This window comes from Rhinolophus sinicus, linkage group LG02, assembly GCF_036562045.2.
Source record: "Rhinolophus sinicus isolate RSC01 linkage group LG02, ASM3656204v1, whole genome shotgun sequence".
NCBI classification, from domain to species: domain Eukaryota; kingdom Metazoa; phylum Chordata; class Mammalia; order Chiroptera; family Rhinolophidae; genus Rhinolophus; species Rhinolophus sinicus.
The window spans coordinates 148,081,171-148,099,840 of record NC_133752.1 but is presented as its reverse complement, the minus strand read 5'-3'; the positions used below and the strand labels follow the sequence as shown (position 1 = coordinate 148,099,840).

General features: G+C 48.4%; 1 protein-coding gene across 1 annotated transcript; it reads right to left on the bottom strand.

Annotated features, from left to right (window-relative positions):
• Positions 1–5,192: 5,192 nt before the first annotated feature.
• On the bottom strand, positions 5,193–15,473 carry LOC109443757 (keratin, type II cytoskeletal 73). The gene is made up of 9 exons (XM_019724502.2): positions 15,027–15,473; positions 13,304–13,518; positions 12,432–12,492; positions 11,685–11,780; positions 10,773–10,937; positions 7,598–7,723; positions 7,222–7,442; positions 6,218–6,252; positions 5,193–5,443 (listed from the first exon to the last, which is right to left on the bottom strand). The coding sequence occupies exons 1-9, from the start codon at positions 15,471–15,473 to the stop codon at positions 5,193–5,195; spliced, it is 1,617 nt and encodes a 538-aa protein (XP_019580061.2).
• Positions 15,474–18,670: the final 3,197 nt, after the last annotated feature.

Below are 18,670 nucleotides of genomic sequence, written 5' to 3'. Positions count from 1 at the left end.
CTCTTAGAACCCCTTCCCATACTGCTCCCCTGGCGCCCAGGTGAGGTTCCACTCTGCATTTCAGTCTGAGTCCTGAGTATGTGTTCCATTTCCCCCAACAGATTGACAGGTCCCCCTGGATTAACTCTTCCCTCCTTTACTCCCCCCATGTTCAACCAGGCCTTGGCACCAAGAACATTTAGAACAAATTTGAAACAGATCGGTGCTTAGGACAAGGCCCATTGCTGTGTCCTCAGTTATACCCTAGAGCCGGGACTCCCCTTGGGGCCTTCATGGTGAGGCCAGATGGTACCTGGGGTAATTGGCTGACACAGCCTCCAAGAAACCAATCACAGAGCATAATAACAACCAAGGTGTTTACCCCACAGGGAACAAGGCTCTGGGGACACTGGTGAGTGATAGAGATGGCGCCAGCCACAAATGAGCTGGTAGACGAGTCTGGGGTGCCCTGCCTGCATGGAGAAGAGGGTGGGCTCTCTGTGCTGCCTGAAATGTTATAGTCCATTCCCTCTGAAGAGGAGAAGGGCAGTGTCAGGATGGCTGGGTGGCCAGCAGGCCCTTCAAGAAACTTGTTTCAAAAAGGTTGTTTCCATTATTTCATGAGATTTCTCCCCTCACTGTATCATTTGACAGTTTTTTGTTTTTGTTTTTGTTTCTTTTTCTGCAAACACAAGAAAGAGTTGATTAATTCTGGTCATTGATAATAGAAAAGTAAGCTAAGGATTTAAATTGGAGAAACTTACATAGGATTGGCTGTCAAAGTGAGCCTCTGAAATCTTTTTTCTGGAAACTTTCTAAGCTGAGATACCCATGCCTCGGGAACCACGCCACGTCTGCCCAGGGTTAGGAAACAGATAAGGTGACCTTTCCTTATCTTCCCATGAGGAGTTGACTGGCTGGATGAATCAGGAATTCCTCAACCCCTGGGCACACCTTTCTCACAGATTATTCAGAGACAGAAGTGACACATCCAGGTTTCAGAAGCATCAGATGTGTGGGCATGTGGGCAGATCAAAAGGTGGCAAGACCCGGGAGGAGGGGTTCTCATTGCATGTGCCTCTGACAGCAGCTTACTGTGTCACCCCGGGCGCTGGTGGCCACCTTTGCCATTAGTTCTGGGTGAAAACAACTCCTAGATTTGTAGACAAGGGCAGAAACATCGTCCTCTGACACCAGAACTCAAGGATTTGCAAATGTGTCGCCGATTACACTGGGTCTCTTTGGCCCTGGAACACTAGTTCTTAAGAAATTATTATGTATCGTGTAGGAAAAATGTGTGGGGATGGACTTCATGATAGATTAAAAAAAAAAATAAGGTTAAGCAGCCAACTTCTTCCCAGACTTTAGATCCATTAATATGCTTAATGCTTTCTGCTGCCCCGAAGGGTGATGCCCAACTCAGTGTTTTCCACACAGAGTGACTGGGAAGTGGGATTCTGAATAAGGTTTATTTTTTTCTACTTTTTAATATTTTTAAATTTTCTAATATGAGCATATATTTATAAATGACTTATTTAAAAAACATCTAGAGAAAATGGAGGAAGGCTGATTTAGTATCAGAAATAAAGTGTTTTTTATGTCAAAAAACCTCAGTGTTTTCCAAACCTTTTTTTGACCATAGAGCCCTCTCTTTGGCCAAATAATATCTTATAGGAACCAGGATTTTAGGGAATATACTTTAAGAAGCACTGAACAAGTTATCTCCATTCACAATTAAATCAATTTTAAATTCCCCAAATTCGAACATACTTACATCTCCTAAAAACATGAAGGAAATTTAAGTATAATAAGTGCAGCCTGATCTGGTTTATGGCAATATGCCCAGGGTTACATTGTCAAAACCAAAGAGAGCGTATTTGTCTGGGCTAGAGAGCATCATCCCAGTACAGCTCAAAGGAGGAAGATTTCTCAGGCTGGGACCAGTGTCAGTATCTACCCTGAGGAAGGTTATGCCAGAGACTGCTGGTGCTCACCAAGTGTCCTCATGCTCCTCATTTCTCAGCCACCTTTGGGATTCCGTGGGGCCTTGGGGCCGTGTTGGCCAGTTAAATGCGAGTGGCATTCAAGTGTGTCGCTTCTAGGGTGCAGCAGTTAATAGTCCATGTGTCTCCTCCGTCTCTTTTCCCCTGTCCCAGTAACCTTGCAGGTCACGTTTGCCATGTGGCAGGGCTTTAAGACAGAAGAGCCTAGGTCCCTGAGATACCCACTGGGAGAACCATGTAGGAGAGCTGCCCAAACCTGCCTCAGACTGTGAATGAGAAATAAACCTCTTTTGTGTTAGATTAAGCCACTGAGATTTCAGTGTTTGTCCATTGAGGCAGTCAGTGTTAATGACCTGAATCCAAGCATAAAGAGTTGGATGGTAGCAATACCTCTTAATAGCCAATTCTCTTGATCTTTAATTCCTGTTTATCAAATAATCTTCTGATCACTATTAAACCTTCCCTACTTCCCTTCTCACTTAAGCCTCTTACAAGACTAGTCTAGGGGCCAGCCAGGTGGCTCAGGGGGCTCAGGCGGTAGCTCCATGCTCCTAACTCCGAAGGCTGCCAGTTCGATTCCCACATGGGCCAGTGGGCTCTCAACCACAAGGCTGCTGGTTCAACTCCTCGAGTCCCGAAAGGGATGGTGGGCTGTGCCCCCTGCAACTAGCAATGGCAACTGGACCTGGAGCTGAGCTGCGCCCTCCACAACTAAGATTGAAAGGACAACAACTTGACTTGGAAAAAAGTCCTGGAAGTACACACTGTTCCCCAATAAAGTCCTGTTCCCCTTCCCAATAAAATCTTTAAAAAAAAGATTGGTCTATCCTAGTAATACTGAGAGTGATAATAGTAACGATGGTTTAATAGCATATGATGTGCCAGTCACTGAATTAAATAAGTTTTATACATTCTTTCACTCCATTTAATTCTCATGACAGCTATATGAGGAACTACTGTTATTAACCCCTTTTTACAGGTGAGGGAACTGAAGCTCATGGAGCAGAAGTATCTTGCCTAAGTCACATAGTAAGTGGCCAAGGAGAACTCAAACCTGGGTCCATCTGGTGCCCAAGGTACTAGCTTCTCTCACAAGCTCTACAGCATTAAATCCCAGCTCCTTAGCAGATTTGAAAGGTCCTCTCTGATGTGGCTGCTGCCTGCCTCCCCTGCTCCAGGTTCCATTGCACCCTCTGTCTCCACTCACTGTACTTCCTCAGCTTGCCACCTCTCACCCCAGCAATAACTCCTATTGTCACCATGCTAGTGCCTCTGGCTACAAAGCTCCTTCCCTACTCTCGTCTACCTAGAAAACGCCATCCTCTGGAAGCTCTGCACGTTGCCTCCCCTGTCAGGCTTCTGGAACCTCCCTGATGTTCCCTCACTCTCCTGTCTGTTGTCTCAATATCTTCTTTTGTTGCCAACATCTCATGTTTCAGCAGTTTTGTATTTTATGGTTATGTCTCCATTAAGGGCATAGACGAGGTTTATATATCACTGTAGCCTCTGCATGTCAGGTATGTGATAGATAATAATAGCATTCATTGAACTGACTGCAATTTCTTCACTGGCCCCAGTAATGTGTGCCCTGAGAGTAATTATTCTGCCAGCCAGTTCTCCTGTGGGCAATGAATAAACGAATATAATTTATAAGATGGTTTCTTTAATGTTTGGATTTTGTGACTTGCTCTGCCAGCAGCTAAACACCTCTTTCGGTGAGCTGATGAAGTCCAATTTTGAACCAAAAAGACGGAAGACAAGATTATATTTCCATGAACCTTTATTAAGCATGAATTTTGTACCAGGCATTGCACAAGACATCCTCACGTTGTCTCACTTTAGCCTAGCAACAATCTGGGGGTATTATTCTGCCTGTTTTATAGCTAAAGGAATGAAGATCAAAAGATTTGAGAGCTGTGCTCATGATCCCCCAAGTTGCAGGGTCTGAATCTAAATTCAAAGCTATTGATTTGAACTCTAGGACTCTCTCTGGACTCCCAGTGACCCTGTTCAGGTGTTCCTATGAGCCCCGGCCTGAATGTGTGCCAGCCTCTCACTTGCTCTTGGTAGCTTGTTGCATCCTGACAGCATCGTCATAACCTGGGGACCTAAGAGAAATCTCTGAGTGCAGAATGTTTTGGAAGCTGTGTGTGTAACAGAGGTGGCCCCATATTTAAACACAACTCATACCCATATACCTTCACATCCAGACTCAAACCAGCAAAACTTCCCCAAGGACCAAGAGAACATGAGTCTTTACTTTAAAGAGAATCTACCTTTGGCTTTTCCCCAGAGAACTGGGAACAGCCTCACTCGAGTCCCAGGCTTTCTGGAATGGCCTTCTGCCTCTTGACCAATTTTAAATCTTGCCATGAGACAAGTGTTGGCTCCCTCTCCATGCTGATAATCTGAATATTCTTAAAGATTGACCATTCACTGGAGCGTTGGCCTGAGAAAAGCATGATTTAGAAGGTGAATCTGCTGGGGATGGGGGGACAGAGCTCAATCCTGAACAAAACCCACTGGAGGTGATGGTGGGATCCTACGGGTGTGCAAGGATCTTTTTCACTCAGATCTAAGGCTACTTGGGGGCTCTCTGGAACACACTGGACCTCCGATATCCCAGGTTCCAGCTCAGTGCCCTCCACATGTAGAAGAGAGAACCAGCCTGATCCTGCATGAGTTTTATCGGTTTATTGGTGGCACACAAGAAGCAGGGAAGTGAGGCCTGAACGAAGACAAGAACATAAACAGAACATTGAGAGCATAAATTCCATCATCGATAGGACCAGCCTGTAGGGGAACTCCAGCTATATAACCTGCAGGGACCATGCAAGGCACAACCTATAACCAGGTGTTTCTCCCGAGCTGATGTTGCTCTCACAGGAGAACTTCTTACAGACCTATCAGTGGGCCTGTAATCTCATGTATCCATGAACACATGGCCAATAACTCCCTACACCAGGGCCTGAAAGGGCAGCAGGAGGACTGGCGTTACCCTTGAGAGAAAACCTTCTCCTATAAGGCAGAAGGATGGGCTAGAATCCTGATTCTACATTAAGACAGAGTAAGTCAGAGAGGTGGAAGAAAGGGGCTGTCAGTAGCAAAGCAAACCAAGAAGGAGACAGTGACAAATGTGACAAAAGGAATTTCCTGGAGAAGGGAATCCAAAGGAAACCAGTGTAAGGCAGACAGCTGTCTTTCACTTTATTATCTTATGGTTTTCTTGGTGGGTGAGCTCAGAGCTGAGGTCTTCCCTGGAGCGTCCTTAAATTCACTTCCGCTCCCCAGCTTGGTTTTGGCCTCCCCGCGAGGGCTGCAGTTCCCACTGCCAGTGACACAGCCCCCAGACAGCATGCCGTAGCCAACAGAGCTGGGCCGGTAGCCATAGGTGCCAGCACCACTGAACCCAAAGCCGGCCCCTGTGCCCGCATTCCCAGCCGTGGAGCTGCTGATGACAGCTGTGGAGGATGGAGAGAGGAATGATAAGCGTGTGTCCCAGGACAGGGGTGACCCTAAGTCCCCTCCAACCTCCCAGGCCCAACTAACTTAAATGTCTCTTCCTTTAGCAAATACTTCACATCAACTGTAGACTTCAGTTGAATGACACATGTTCAATTTCTGAGCAGCTCAAGCACAGGGAGAAATAGCCCAGATCCCACAGAACCCCCCAATCAGGCACTTTCTCATTCTTTCAACAAATAGAAGTAGTGGGACTCCCCCTGAAGAACGGGGTGCCCACACATCATATAAGCCAACAAGTCTTGCATTTAACTTTAGAACACATTCTTAGTTTTCCAAATGATTTCTTGATTGGTTGATTTAGGGGAGTTTTGCTCGCCTATCTTAGACGGAGACCAAGCTGAGCCCTGTGGGGCCAGCATTAAAACTGGCTGTGCAGGCGTGTCTGTGCTGGTCTCTACTCTCAGTAGGTACAATTCTTCCTGCTCATGGCTTGCAGGCATCCATCTTGTAGGAAAGCCAGGTGGGGGTGACAGAAGAGGGTGGGGCTGAGAATTTCATCCCAGCATGGGAGAGAGATCAGGGAAGGGCCGGAATGTGATGGGGAGCTGACTCCAGGAGGGAAGGGGCAGCAGGTCTCAGCAAGGGAGGCAATTACGACAATGGAACTCTACCAGGCAGAGCCCAAGCTGCCGCGTCGGGGTCCAGCGGCAGGCATCCACTTACTTTGTGTTTGTTAACAGACTAAAAGTATTACAGTGTGAAATACTCACAAATGCTGACAGAGTTGGTGTACTCTCCAGACATCCTGTACGGAGAGAAAAGCACAGGTGAAGCTCCATCACATGGAATTCGAGTTACCCCCAGCACAGGCTGAAATTTTCAGCCAGACCAGCTCATGTCCGGGTGGCATAAACTGCACTTGTGTGTCTCTAAGCACATCCGTTTCTCCTCAGTCTACTCTCCCCACTTCAGAGATGTGTAAACTTGCAACCTTGCCCCCCCAGCTACACCACATCCGAGTCTCTCCTGCTGAGTTCCTCCTTAACCCACTTCTTCATTCCTGAGAGGCTACCATCTGAATGAGCCCACATGCGGAAATATGAGCATCAGAACTTGCCACTAGTGTGATTAACTGTATGATTGTAAGTGCGGTAACTTCTCTCCGGTCTCATGTATAAATCTGTGCTAGATTAAAATGGAGTTTTTTCAAATGGCAGTGCTTCGGGTACCACCCTCCCAAGTGTTGCTATGACCATGAACAACTCATACTGTTACAGAGTTAGTATTTTTCATCGACTCTCCCTTTTATGACAAAAAAAAAAAATGTATTTCTCTTAAAAGGAAGTTTTATATGCCAGGGCAAATAGAAAACCAGTACCATGTGACCAAAATGGAACAAAACAGAGGCAGTAAAAAGAAATATAAGGAAAATAATTTCTTTTTTTAATTTTTTGATTCGATATTATTGTCTGCCCAGAGACTCCAACCTGGGATCTGTATCTCTTTATTAATAGGATTATTTGCAAGTGTCAGGGCAGTGTTAAAGGCATAATAACACCACGCTGAGACTTACTCTCTGCCTTAGTCTGAGGACTGGAAGGAGAACTGTAAAGGAAACTGTTTCATTACCTGACCAGATGCTATTTAAGGCTATGTTCGTGAGTGACCTGCAAAGCACCTCCAGCAGCCTGCCCTCCACACTCTGGGAAACTGAATCAGAGGATTGCAGATGTTCTTCCAGCGCTAGCATTCTAAGACCCCTCCCATCACCCACCTGCACTCCTCGCCCTCCAGCAGCTTGCGGTAGGTGGCGATCTCGATGTCCAGGGCCAGCTTTGTGCTCATCAGCTCCTGGTACTCGCGCAGCATCCGGGCCAGCTCCTCCTTGGCCTGGTGCAGGGCGGCCTCCAGCTCGTCCAGCTTGGCCCGGGCGTCCTTCAGGGCGTTGTCCCCCCGCTGCTCGGCATCGGCAATGGCCGTCTCCAGGTTGGAGCACTGAGGGCCAGGAGGTAGCATCCCCCTGAGTTCTAAGGCACCCTGAGCCTCACTTCACCCGCCATGCACTCACTGTAGTTCAACCCTCTTCTGTCCTGCCCCACTTCCTAGAGCAAAGCATGGGAGTGAAGCAGGACCCCCCAAAGCCACCTCACCTGCTTCTTCACACTCTCGATCTCTGAGCGCAGCCTTTGGATGAGCCGGGTCAGCTCTGAGATCTCATTCTTGGTGTGTTTGAGGTCATCCCCATGCCGACCGGCAGCCAGTTGGAGCTCCTGGAACTGGGAGAAGAGGGTCCAAAGCAGAGGCCTTGACTTAGGGCCTGGCTGACCTCACCTTGGTAGACTGTGCCTTTGGCTGGGGAGTATGGTAGAGGTGGGTAATGGGTTCCCAACTTTACCAGGTCTACTAATCGCCTCCCACTCAACCATCGGTTCATTGGATTTCTTTATTTGCCTTAAGCACAGTTGATCTCACTGATGGTTAGATTTGACCATAAGAATTGTTGAAAGTCCCATGCTCTCGACACTGCAACTTTATAACACACAACTCCAGTTATGGTTCTCCTCTTCTTATAGCCCTTCAAAGTCAAGGTCAAAATCAAACTCAAGGTGCTTTGAGATCTGGCATCCACCAGCCTCTCCAGACTCATTTCTCACTGCCCCTGCCCATCACCTACCTGGCTCTCCACCTGTGCCAAACAGTTCCACATTCCCTAAATGTCCCACATGCTCTCAGTTCTCTGAATCTTTGCATGAGCCTCTCCCTCCACCTGGAAAACCCTACCCCATTCATCCTCCCTTGTTCCATAGCTGGCTCCAACTCAGCCAGTGCAGAGTCACTTCTTCCAGGGAGCTTTCCCTGATACCCTAATGGGGTGCACTTCTGTTCCCATAATTCCCGGCACAACAGTCCGTAGGTCTCACCACACTGTGCTGTGATCACACGTTTCTATGTCTTTCCAATCAGATTCAGAATGACTGGATGGCAGGGACCCTTTCTTTTATTTTTGAATTCCCAGTACTTAGCACAGTGCCTGCCCGATACTCAAAAGAGGTCTGATGAGACGGAGAAGGCCAAGAACCATAGGATTTCACTTATATGTGGGACATAAAACAGAAAGTAACAAAGGAACAAACAAACTCATAGACATAGACAATAGTATGGTGTTTATCAGAGGGGAACAGGGATGGGAAGATGTTGTAGAGGGTAAAGGGGGACAGATATAGGTGATAGAAGGAGACTAGACTTTCGGTGGTGAGCACACAATGCGATATACAAATGATGTATTATAGAATGTACACTGGAAACTTATATAATTTTACTAATATTATCCCAATAAATTTAATTTAAATAGAGAAAGAAAAAAAAGAGATCTGCTGAAGGAATGAACCAAAAATGGAACTGATGAGTTGCCCCTGTATTTCTGTGACTTCCTTCCTTTCACAGCTCAGCTTGGCCCCAGGCTATTGGCAGTCTTATTAAACATGGAGGGGGTGGTGAACACAAAATGGGATTTATAGATGATGTAATACAGAATTGTACACCTGAAATGTATGTAATTTTACTAACAATTGTTACCCCAATAAATATAAAAAATAAATTAAAAAAATAAAAACATGGAGGAACATTTTGTGTTTGTGGTGGGGATAAAGTTAGCTATACCGCTAGTCATAGATTTTGGGTCATGTATTAGTTTGGGATTATTTCTGCCTTTGATGTCATCCATCAAATAGTCAACAGAGAATATTCCATTTCTACCCCAGAATTTGACTTAAGGGAAACACAAACACATGTGACATTCAGAACTCTGATGGCTGTGCCCTGCTATCTGGATGGTTGGCTTTGCCAGTTGTCTCATATCTGGCCCCAGCCTGGCCCTAGGTTCAGGATTCCTTTTAGAGATGCCAGGTCCCTCAAAAGCATGGGGGGCTTCTTTCTATGCTCCGGTGTTTTTCCTTTGATATTAACCTTGGGACAATGAATGGGGGCAGGGCAGGTGGCCTTCTCTGGCTTCTCTGCAAGGCTGTGTGAGCCTGGTAAGCCTCCCCACACACTGACTGGGACAGAGGCACGAGCTCCCCCTTTTCTAACACCAGGCAATCTTCTTCTGCGGCAAATGGGGAAGCAAATTCCTGTCGTTCAGCTCTCCACCCACCCCACGCCCTTCTCATAAATGCTTCTGAACCAGAGTCCTATCCTGACTTTCTGTCTAAACACCACGGAATTAGCAGTCAGTCCCATAGATTCAGATCCAGCTCCATCACTTACTGGCTGACTGATCTTGGCAAGTTAATTAAACTCCCTGAGCCTGGGCTTCTTCACCTTCAAAAGGGAAGTGATAAGAGTAGGCCCTCATAATAGTGTTGCTACACTAATAAAATTCTGTCTAATGAGTGCTTACCCCTCACTGGGAAAGTGCAGGTGTAGATAACACCAAATAGCAAATGATCTACAGTGTCTGTACGGACCTGCTTAATTCTTCTGGAAGGAGCCTGAGGTTACGCACTGGCCACTGACAATCTAGAGTAGTTAGGCCACACATCCATCCCTGTCCCTGGCTGGCAGCAGTAATGCGGAGGGATTTGGGACTGGGAACTGGAGTTGGAATATTTATCAAGAAGCCCTGGCCTCTGTTGTCTCCTAGGCTTTGAAAGCCTTTCTTCCTCCCATCCCTGGAGGCCAAATCTTTCTGTCTCTAGGGTAGCAAGGAGGCAGAGGGATGGACAAGATAAGGTCTCAAGAGTGTGGATTTCCCTTGAGAAGGAGCCTGGTAAACAGCAAGGAACAATTAGGAAGTTGCCATCTAGATCTGAGAAACCACATTATCTAAAGAATCATTTCCCCACCCACAACCCATTAGGAGGAGTTAAGATCTAAGGGACTCAAACTCCCCCTTTATTCTTGGATTTGGACTTGAATGAAAAGGTAGGAGTTACCTGATCTCAGATCATACTAAAGAGACCCCCTAATTTATTGTAATTAACGAGGGAGTTGAGATGCTGACTCCCCATGCTTCCCACCCTTCCAGGCTCAGTTCAAAACTCTGCCTCCAGAAGTCGTTCCTGATCTGCCCCCTGAGCCTAGTTCCCTCACCTGTCTCCCAGAATTCTGTTTGTGCCACATCCATTTGCACTCAGCTGTGTGTGTCCTCCCATGGCTGCCATAGTCTAAGTGGACCCTAAAGACAGAGCTGCATCTTCTCTTCCCTTCAGGGTTCCCCTAGAGCCCGGGACAGTGCCGAGCTCCCTGGCAACGTGGGGGCCATGGTGGGTCATGGGACTGAACCAGAGGCCCTGGACCATGTGACTAGGGAGATACACAGCTCACCTTGCTCTGGTACAGGGCCTCGGCCTCGGCCTTGCTCTTCAGGGCGATGTCCTCGTACTGGGCCTTGACCTCGGCGATGATACTGTCCAGGTCCAGGTCCCGGTTGTTGTCCATGGACAGGACCACAGACGTGTCACTGATGTGGGACTGGATCTGAGCGATCTCCTGCAGGGGAACAAGGAAGCATGAAATGCCTTTTGTGAACAGAGGAAGGTGCCAAGGTGATGGCCCTGTTCCAGCAGGGGAGCCCCAAAATCCTCCCACACATACACAAGCTATATTCCCCAAAGTTTATAAGAATAGAGCGCACCACACCAGAGGGTGTCAACAACACATCTAAAACTGCCAAGAGGGTTGGATGCAGCCCAGGCAGAGAACAGCCCTTACGTCTGTCACCCGAGATGCATCAGGAGTGGAGAAAGTGGAAGGGAAACACCTCAGCCACCACATGAGAGACACTAAGGACACAGGAGCCCACAGGTGCTTGGCAAACAGGCTGGGGCTTGAACCAGATGGTCACCAAGGCAGTAGAAAGGGTTTGAGGACTCACTATGTCCATCCCTGGGGATTCCTGCCAATGACCTGAGGAAATATTCCAAGCGGCAGAGAGAAAATAGGCAGAAATGAGAATGTGCGCCACTAAAGGTCACTGGGAACCCCCTAAGTACCCATGGCTTCCTGAAAGAAGTGGAAGCAGGGCATCTGGAGGCTACGCTGGGACTGATGGCATATGTCATTTGAAGGCATCAGGATAGATGTCACTCTCACCTTTGATTTACAAACCTCCCAAGCATCCAAATGCTAGAGATCTCTGGGCTCTTAAAGTTACTGATAAGTAAGTAACTGCTCATTCTCCTGTCTTTCCTTCCAGAGACAGGGCTGGGGCTGGGGCTGGGGCTGGGGGAGGCTTACCCCCTCGTACAGACACTTGAAGAACTTGATTTCTCTGTCCATGGCGTCCACCTTGGCTTGCAGCTCCACCTTGCTCATGTAAGCCGCATCCACATCCTAAGGAAATCCAGGGACCCCATGACATTCCCCTTCTGCAACCCCAGGCAGTGTTCTCCTGGGAACTGGCACCCCAGTGCCAACTCTGTGGCTAGCTGCCTCAGGGAACGGACTCAAGACCAGGGGCCCAGAAACCTGACCTCTACCCAGGACTCACTGAGACCCTGCACAAATTCCTCATGCCTCTGGAACTCCTTCTGTCCCATCCAAAGACAGGATCTTTTTACTGCCTCTGTTTCTCAAATAGAAGGTATGGGAGAGAGCCCTGTCCTCCCCACCACGTCGCTCATTCAGCAGTCAGAGCCGAGGGCAGCCCCAGCGATTTGCCAGCGACAGGCAGAATTGGAAGGGAAACCTGTACTCCTCTGAGCATGTCCTGTTTCCCAAGCCAAAGTGGGCATGACCTGGGGATTGACTGTCCACGTCTGGGCTCCTGCCCATTTACACAAAACATGGGGACTGACAACGTGGTATGTTCTAGATAATCATCAAGGTGTCCCAAGATGTCCCAAGCAGCAAAGCCCTCCATCTTCTTTGCAGTTTAGCTCCAGGCCCTTCCATGGAAACCTCAGTCTCCTCTTTGATGTTACTTCCTCCCACCTTCTACATTCCACTCCCTGGGTGACCCAGGGATATGCAACCCCTCCTCACCTTCTTAAGCACCACAAATTCATTCTCAGCAGTTGTTCGCTTGTTTATTTCCTCCTCATACCTGCAGGAAAGGCATCACAGTGAGCTCCGTATGGGTGTGTGTGTGTGCGCTCATTATGAAAAGAGATGCCTATGTTACTTATCTTATAATAAGTATTATTCTACATCTTTGCAAATTGTCTAATTCACTAGGCCTATTTGTTCAGCATTGTGAGCAGGGTTTGAAGCAGCCGCCTCCCGGGCCAGGTGACAGGATGGTTTGGGGTCAGGATTTCCTCTGCTGCCTGAAGTGAATAGGTTCTTCTTCCTCCCACTCAGTGTCCAAATCACAGGAACAGGTTGCTGCCCCTTTCAGCCATGATTCTCGTGTCACCCAGCTGCCTGGCACCCCTGTCAATAACTACCCTATCCCTAAGCATGAGTCCCAAGGAAGCCAGAACTGTCCCCTGGGAAAGGAAGAAGAAGAAGCATGGCCCAAATGTCCAGGGCCTGAGGGAAATGAGAGAGGAAGCCCAACAGAAATGCTAACTCCCTGCCCTATTGGGGGGTTTCCTTGGAACTCAGGGGCACAGTGAGCTAGCTTAGGAGCTGAGAGACTGTGGAGTGGGCACATTGCGCTCTCTCAGGTGGGGAGCAGGAGGAAGGTGGCCACCTGCCCGGACAACGCTGCCACTGCCCAGAGGCTGGTTGTCCTTGGTCTAGCCCACCTGGCTGCCCGGAGAAGGCCCTCATCTTGCCCAGGCAGAGGAGCTCAGGATGGGTCACCCCCACCTGAGCTCAGTGGTCCTGAGGCCAGAAGCAAATGTCCCAGTGCCTGCTGGGAAAGGCCAGCCACAGGAGGTGACTCCGCCTGGGCATAAGGTCCCGCTCACCTCTTCTTGTAGTCCTCCACCACGTCCCGCATGTTCCTCAGCTCCGAGTCCAGCCTCACCCTGTCCCCGGACAGCGTCTCCAGCTGCTTCCGCAGGGTGCTGATGTAGCCCTCGTACACAGGCTCCAGGTTGTTCTTGCAGTTGTTCAGGTCCAGCTGCTGCAGCAGCTCCCACTTGGTCTCCAGCACCTGGTTCTGCTGCTCCAGGAACCGCACCTGGAACCCAGATCAGCAGGCACTCAGTCATGGAAAGAGGCTGTGGGGTTTCCTTTCCTGGATGGTTTCCTTTCCTTTCCTATGTTCTCTTATGCTGCATTAGCTTAAAGGGTAAACCCCAGCCCTTAGGAAATGTCACTTATGCCCCTCCCTGTCCCGGTCCTTTGTCTGACTGAGGTTCTCTTTCTGGGAGCAGCCCCTAGGAGCAGGAGAGGGCTCAACATTTTCATTTCTCTCTAGTCCACATCTGTCTCCTCTGCACCTGTCGAAATCTGCCTGGATCAGTGTCAGTGGTCAGCCCGGACCGGCTCTCTAAGGCAAGTCCTTAGACATGCAAACTGGCTTGTGCTGGCTTTCATGCTCATGGGCGTCTCTGCTCAGAGCCCGGTGGCCTGGCCTATGCTCTGCCTGCTCTCTGTCGCCTTGGTCATGGCCTCTCCCAGCCCAGCCAGAGGCTGGCACTCAGCTGCTCTGGGGTCTCAGGCCCTCCTATGTTGTCTTCACGTCCAACTCTAGGTTCTCAGAGCATTACCCCAGGGGAAGAACCAGCATTCCCAAGTGTCAGCCTATAAATATCATACCATTCCCTTGCTTAAACCCCTCTCGTGGTCCCACATCACTGACAAGGTCAAATCCAAATTCCTTCTTGTACTCTTCCCAAGGTGCGCAGCCCAACACCCACACAAACCCAAGGTGTCCCCACTCTCCAGACAAGTCCTTCATGCTGCGGGTAAATTCTCCTTCTCCCTAGGTTGACTTTCCCCACCTCCGCCTGGCAGACTCCTACTCAGCCTTTACCACTCGACCTCACTGTCATGCCTGATGAGCTTTCCCTGCCCCCGAAGCTCAGGAAGTCTGCTTCCCAAGACATTCTTACCCCTTCATGCCTCAGTGGTTCTCAAACTCAAGTGTGCCTGAGCATCACTCTGGGGGCTTGTTATAAATGCACCTTCTCAGGCCCCACCCCCAGAGTTCAGCGGGCATGAGGTGGGGCCTGAGAACATGCATTTCTAATGAGGGCCCAGGTGATACTGAGGCTGCCAGTTCAGGGACCGCTTTCGAGAACCACTGCACCAGTGCCCCACTGATCCCCAGGCACCTCACCTTATATTTGGGGTGTATTCTAGGCTATGAGTCTGTCTTCTGACCAGAGTTTGAGTTGGTCTGGGTCCCATGACAGGAGAAGAGGGGTCTCATAGCATTCCAGACATCCTAGGCTGCCACGGCCCTCTCTTTTGTCTGGCTTCTAAGTTTCATGCACTGCCACTTTCCCTGCCCCCTGGAAACCCTCGCAGACTAAGCTCTCTAGTTCCTCCCCTTCTCTATCCACCCAGACCCTTCAGCACTGATGTCCAAGGTTTGTCCAGTTCATCCCTGCTCTGTCCTCGGCTGTGTCCGTATCCTAGGGAAATGTCCTGCTTTCCTCTTCCCCGGGCAGGGAGCCCTCAGGGTCATGAAGGTGGAAGAAGGAAGGGGCTCTATGCTCCGATTTCTCCAGAAAGTCTCACCTTGTCGATGAAGGAGGCGAACTTGTTGTTGAGGGTCTTGATCTGCTCCCGCTCCTGGGTGCGCACTTTCTGGATCTCAGGGTCCAGCTCCACATTGAGGGGGGCCAGGAGGCTCTTGTTGATGGTGACCTCGTGGATACCCCCTGGAGGACACACAGACGGACACACGGGACCCAGAGCCACACTGCCAAACATGCTGCCAGCAAAACCGCTGGCCCGGCCCCGGCCAAACCCATAGCCCCCTGCCCGCCCACTGGCACTGGCCACATTGAAGGAGATGGTCCGGGCGCCCCCCAGGCTGTAGAGGCTCCGACTGCCGAAGCCCCCACTGAGTCCTTTGCCTCCTGCCCGGTAGGAGGATGAACTGCCCCCTGAGAGCACGGCGGAGCAGCCACTGAAGCCCCCTTTGGCAGCAACCCCTGACTTGTAGGTGAATTGGCGGCTCATGCTGAGAAGGCCAGAAAGCTGAAATAAGAGGTTAAGCCTTAGCTGAGATGCAACTCACCAGCCTGTGATCTTAGGCTCCCCCTTTATAGGGCTCAGGAGGGAGCCACTGCCATAATTTGTGTGTTTAGTTTGCCTGGGAGCAAGAAATCATTTTCTCCCAGCAAAATCAGAGATATCAGATAAATAACTTGAAAACTCCAAAACAACAAAAAAAAAAATGATGGGCTTGCAAGCCTTCTCATGCAATTTGAGTCTTATCTAATAAACATGGGATAATTAGGCTGGCCAAATTATCCCTAGAATGATCTTGTCTGGGAGGTTTGTCACAGCCTCAATTGCTCTTTCCCAAGGAGTAGGTTTGCAGGGGTGCAGAGGAGAGACCTTTAACTGATAGCATCATCTGTGAGAGATCTCACAACTGTACCTGTTTTAGGGACCCAGGCTGAGCTGCTTGTATGTGGTGAGGAGGGGAGAGTCTGTGGCCCAGCTTCCCAGGGTTACTGGAGACAGTTCTTGTGTGGCCAGGGCCATGGGAACCCAGCCCAACCCTCTGGTTGCCAGCCTCTGCTGCAGCCTCCCGGGCAGGTCTCCTATTCCTCTGTGCTGGCTAGGCTGCCCTGCACACACTGATGTTGTTCTTGCCCCTTCCCACCACTCCCACCCTTGACCTGGAAATAATGGTATTGCTGCCTTTCACAATGGCTGACATAGTACAGTACAGCATTAAAAGAGCTCCCGGCGCATAGAAGCTCCTTTAGTCCACTTGGCCAGGGGAGGGGCTATGATGATCTACAATTTACTGATAGGGAAAACCGAAGCTCAGGTAGCTAAATATAGTAAACATTTCATGAGTCCTTTCTTTATATGAATCATAGAAGATGCAAACACCCAACCAAACCTAGGCCCGAACCGTGAGGACTCTACTGGCTGGTCTTCTGACTTCACATTCAGAGCTACGCGGGCTTTATTTTCTGTCCAGCCAAACAGCCAGTCATTCACCTGCTCATTCATTCATCTACCCAGTCATTGAACTAACTTCTGTTGAGGGCTGACTCTGTCCTGGGTTCTATGCTAGGCTCCGAGGTCATAAATTAATAAGACAGAAGCATAGTTCACAATTCTAGGAGGGCAAACACTTGAATTTCATTGAACCTTTGACATTACCAAAGTATCCACAATTCCCAAATCCCAAGTATAGTCACAGTATATAATTTCCTCCATAAAAATGCAATTATTTCACTAGCCAGTGTGCTTGAGTGAACAGCTTGCCAATCCTCTTTTCTATTTCTGTACAGAGATTATGGCCCTATTCTGTATTATAATACAACAGTTTTATGCCTCTAATACTGTTGTACCAAACAATTGCCAAACTTAACCTTCCCTTCTTTTTTTATACAAAACAGCTATTTTCCAGTTAAGAATAATCATTTTCTTTGATGATCTCAATTTCACTACCAGCAATAGCATTTGACAATCTTTTCAGTCTTTTTTTCACCAGACGCAAAGGATGTATCCCTTTGCAATTTCTTGGTGAAGTACGAGTGAGGACCAACAAAGCTGTGCTGTGAAGGGAATGCGGAGTGTCCCAGCCAGGATCACTCCTCCTTTGACTCCTTTCAGCACACCAGAGTCAAGGCGGACGCGATTCAGATCTGTGTCTCTGCAAAATTACAAACTGCTGGCACTGGCCTTGAAATCACTCCCTAAGGGCTGAGAGCAAGTGTCCGTGCTGTGATTACCAACTCGCAGGGCAGTGTGGCGTGTGAGTGTAAACATCCATCTAGCCACTCACCCCACATGGCCTCTCTTCCCCTCTCCCATCCTGGCCTTTTCTGCTTGTGACCTTGCCGCAGGGCACCCTGGGAAAACCTCTCTGGTCACATCTCAATCCAGCCATTCCTATTTGGCCAGCCTCCCCAATGGTAACTTCTCTGACCTAATTCGGTGTTTCTACCTATATTCTAGATGTGTGTCAGTCTTCCCCAACAGCCCAAAAGTTTTCCGAGGACAAGTCCCATCCTCCCTCTAGTCCTCTTTACTCACTGCCCAGAACCACAGGGGCAAGGGATTCTCAGGGAGTCATGAAGAGGACAGAAGGACTTGTAGGGGAGCCCTGAAGTCATTCCCCCATGGACAGGGTCCTTAACACCTGTCCTTAAAACTCTCTTACATGGATTTTCAAATAGTGGGCCCCTTACATTTTACATCCTGCCACTGCTCTCTCCAGGGGAAACTCAATGCCCGCTGAACCCTTATTAATCTTCATACAGTTACTAAGTCACCCCCACTTCCCACAGAAGGGCAGTGCTGTCATAAGCCTTCATCCAGGCCCCCGTCATCCCCAGGAGCAATAAAATCGTGTTGTGAAAGAATATTTAGTATTTCTCATCCTGAAAGATGATGCTACACTAGCTAGGGAAATGGTACGAACATCATTCTTCCATTTATTACAACTAAAAACCTGGCTATTATATATAAAACAAATGCAAAAAGACTGAAAGGTGGAGAAAAGAAGGCATACCAGCCAGGGACTTCAGGAGCCAAAGAGCGATATAGTGGTGAGCCCCCTGGTTTTCTATTTGTTTCATATATTCCAGAAAGCAGCAATCTGGAAGGGCACAGATTTTTTTTTTTAAAGCCCTAACGAAAGTCTGATCTCTCTAGCCAAACTAGAGGAATGGGGCAGCCCAGCAAGGCAGAAAACGTTTAGATAGTAACCACTCTACACCAGCCAAACTACTCCAAATATTGTTACATTTATATAATATAAAATATGTGAAGCAAAAACTGAGAAAACTAAAAGGAAAAATAGACCTTCATCAAAATAAAAAAAATAAAAAAAACGTTGCTCTACAAAAGACCCTGCTAACAGGATAAAAAGACAATCCACAGACTGGGAGAAATTATTTGCAAACCACATGTCCAACAAAGGACTTACATCTCAAATATATAATGAACACTCAAAACTCAACAATAAAAGAGCAAGCAATCTCTTTAGAAAATGGGCAAAACATATGAAGAGACGTTTCATTAAAGCGTATATACAGATGGCAACTGAGCACATGAAAAGATTTCAACATCATTAGCCATTAAGGAAATGCAAGTTTAAGCCACAATGAGAATCACTACACATTCATCAGGATGGCTAAAATAAAACTTAGTGACAACACCAAACACTGGTGAGGATTCAGAGAAAC

Bases quoted from the DNA above. Each gene is read 5' to 3' on its own strand.
- LOC109443757 (XM_019724502.2), bottom strand. From the start codon at position 15,473: ATGAGCCGCCAATTCACCTACAAGTCAGGGGTTGCTGCCAAAGGGGGC. The intron at 7,443-7,597 runs GTGAGGTGGCTT...CCTGGCCCTCAG, and splicing joins TCGAGAGTGTGAAGAAGCAG to TGCTCCAACCTGGAGACGGC. The intron at 5,444-6,217 runs GTGAGTATTTCA...CATCCTCCACAG, and splicing joins CACCAACTCTGTCAGCATTT to CTGTCATCAGCAGCTCCACG.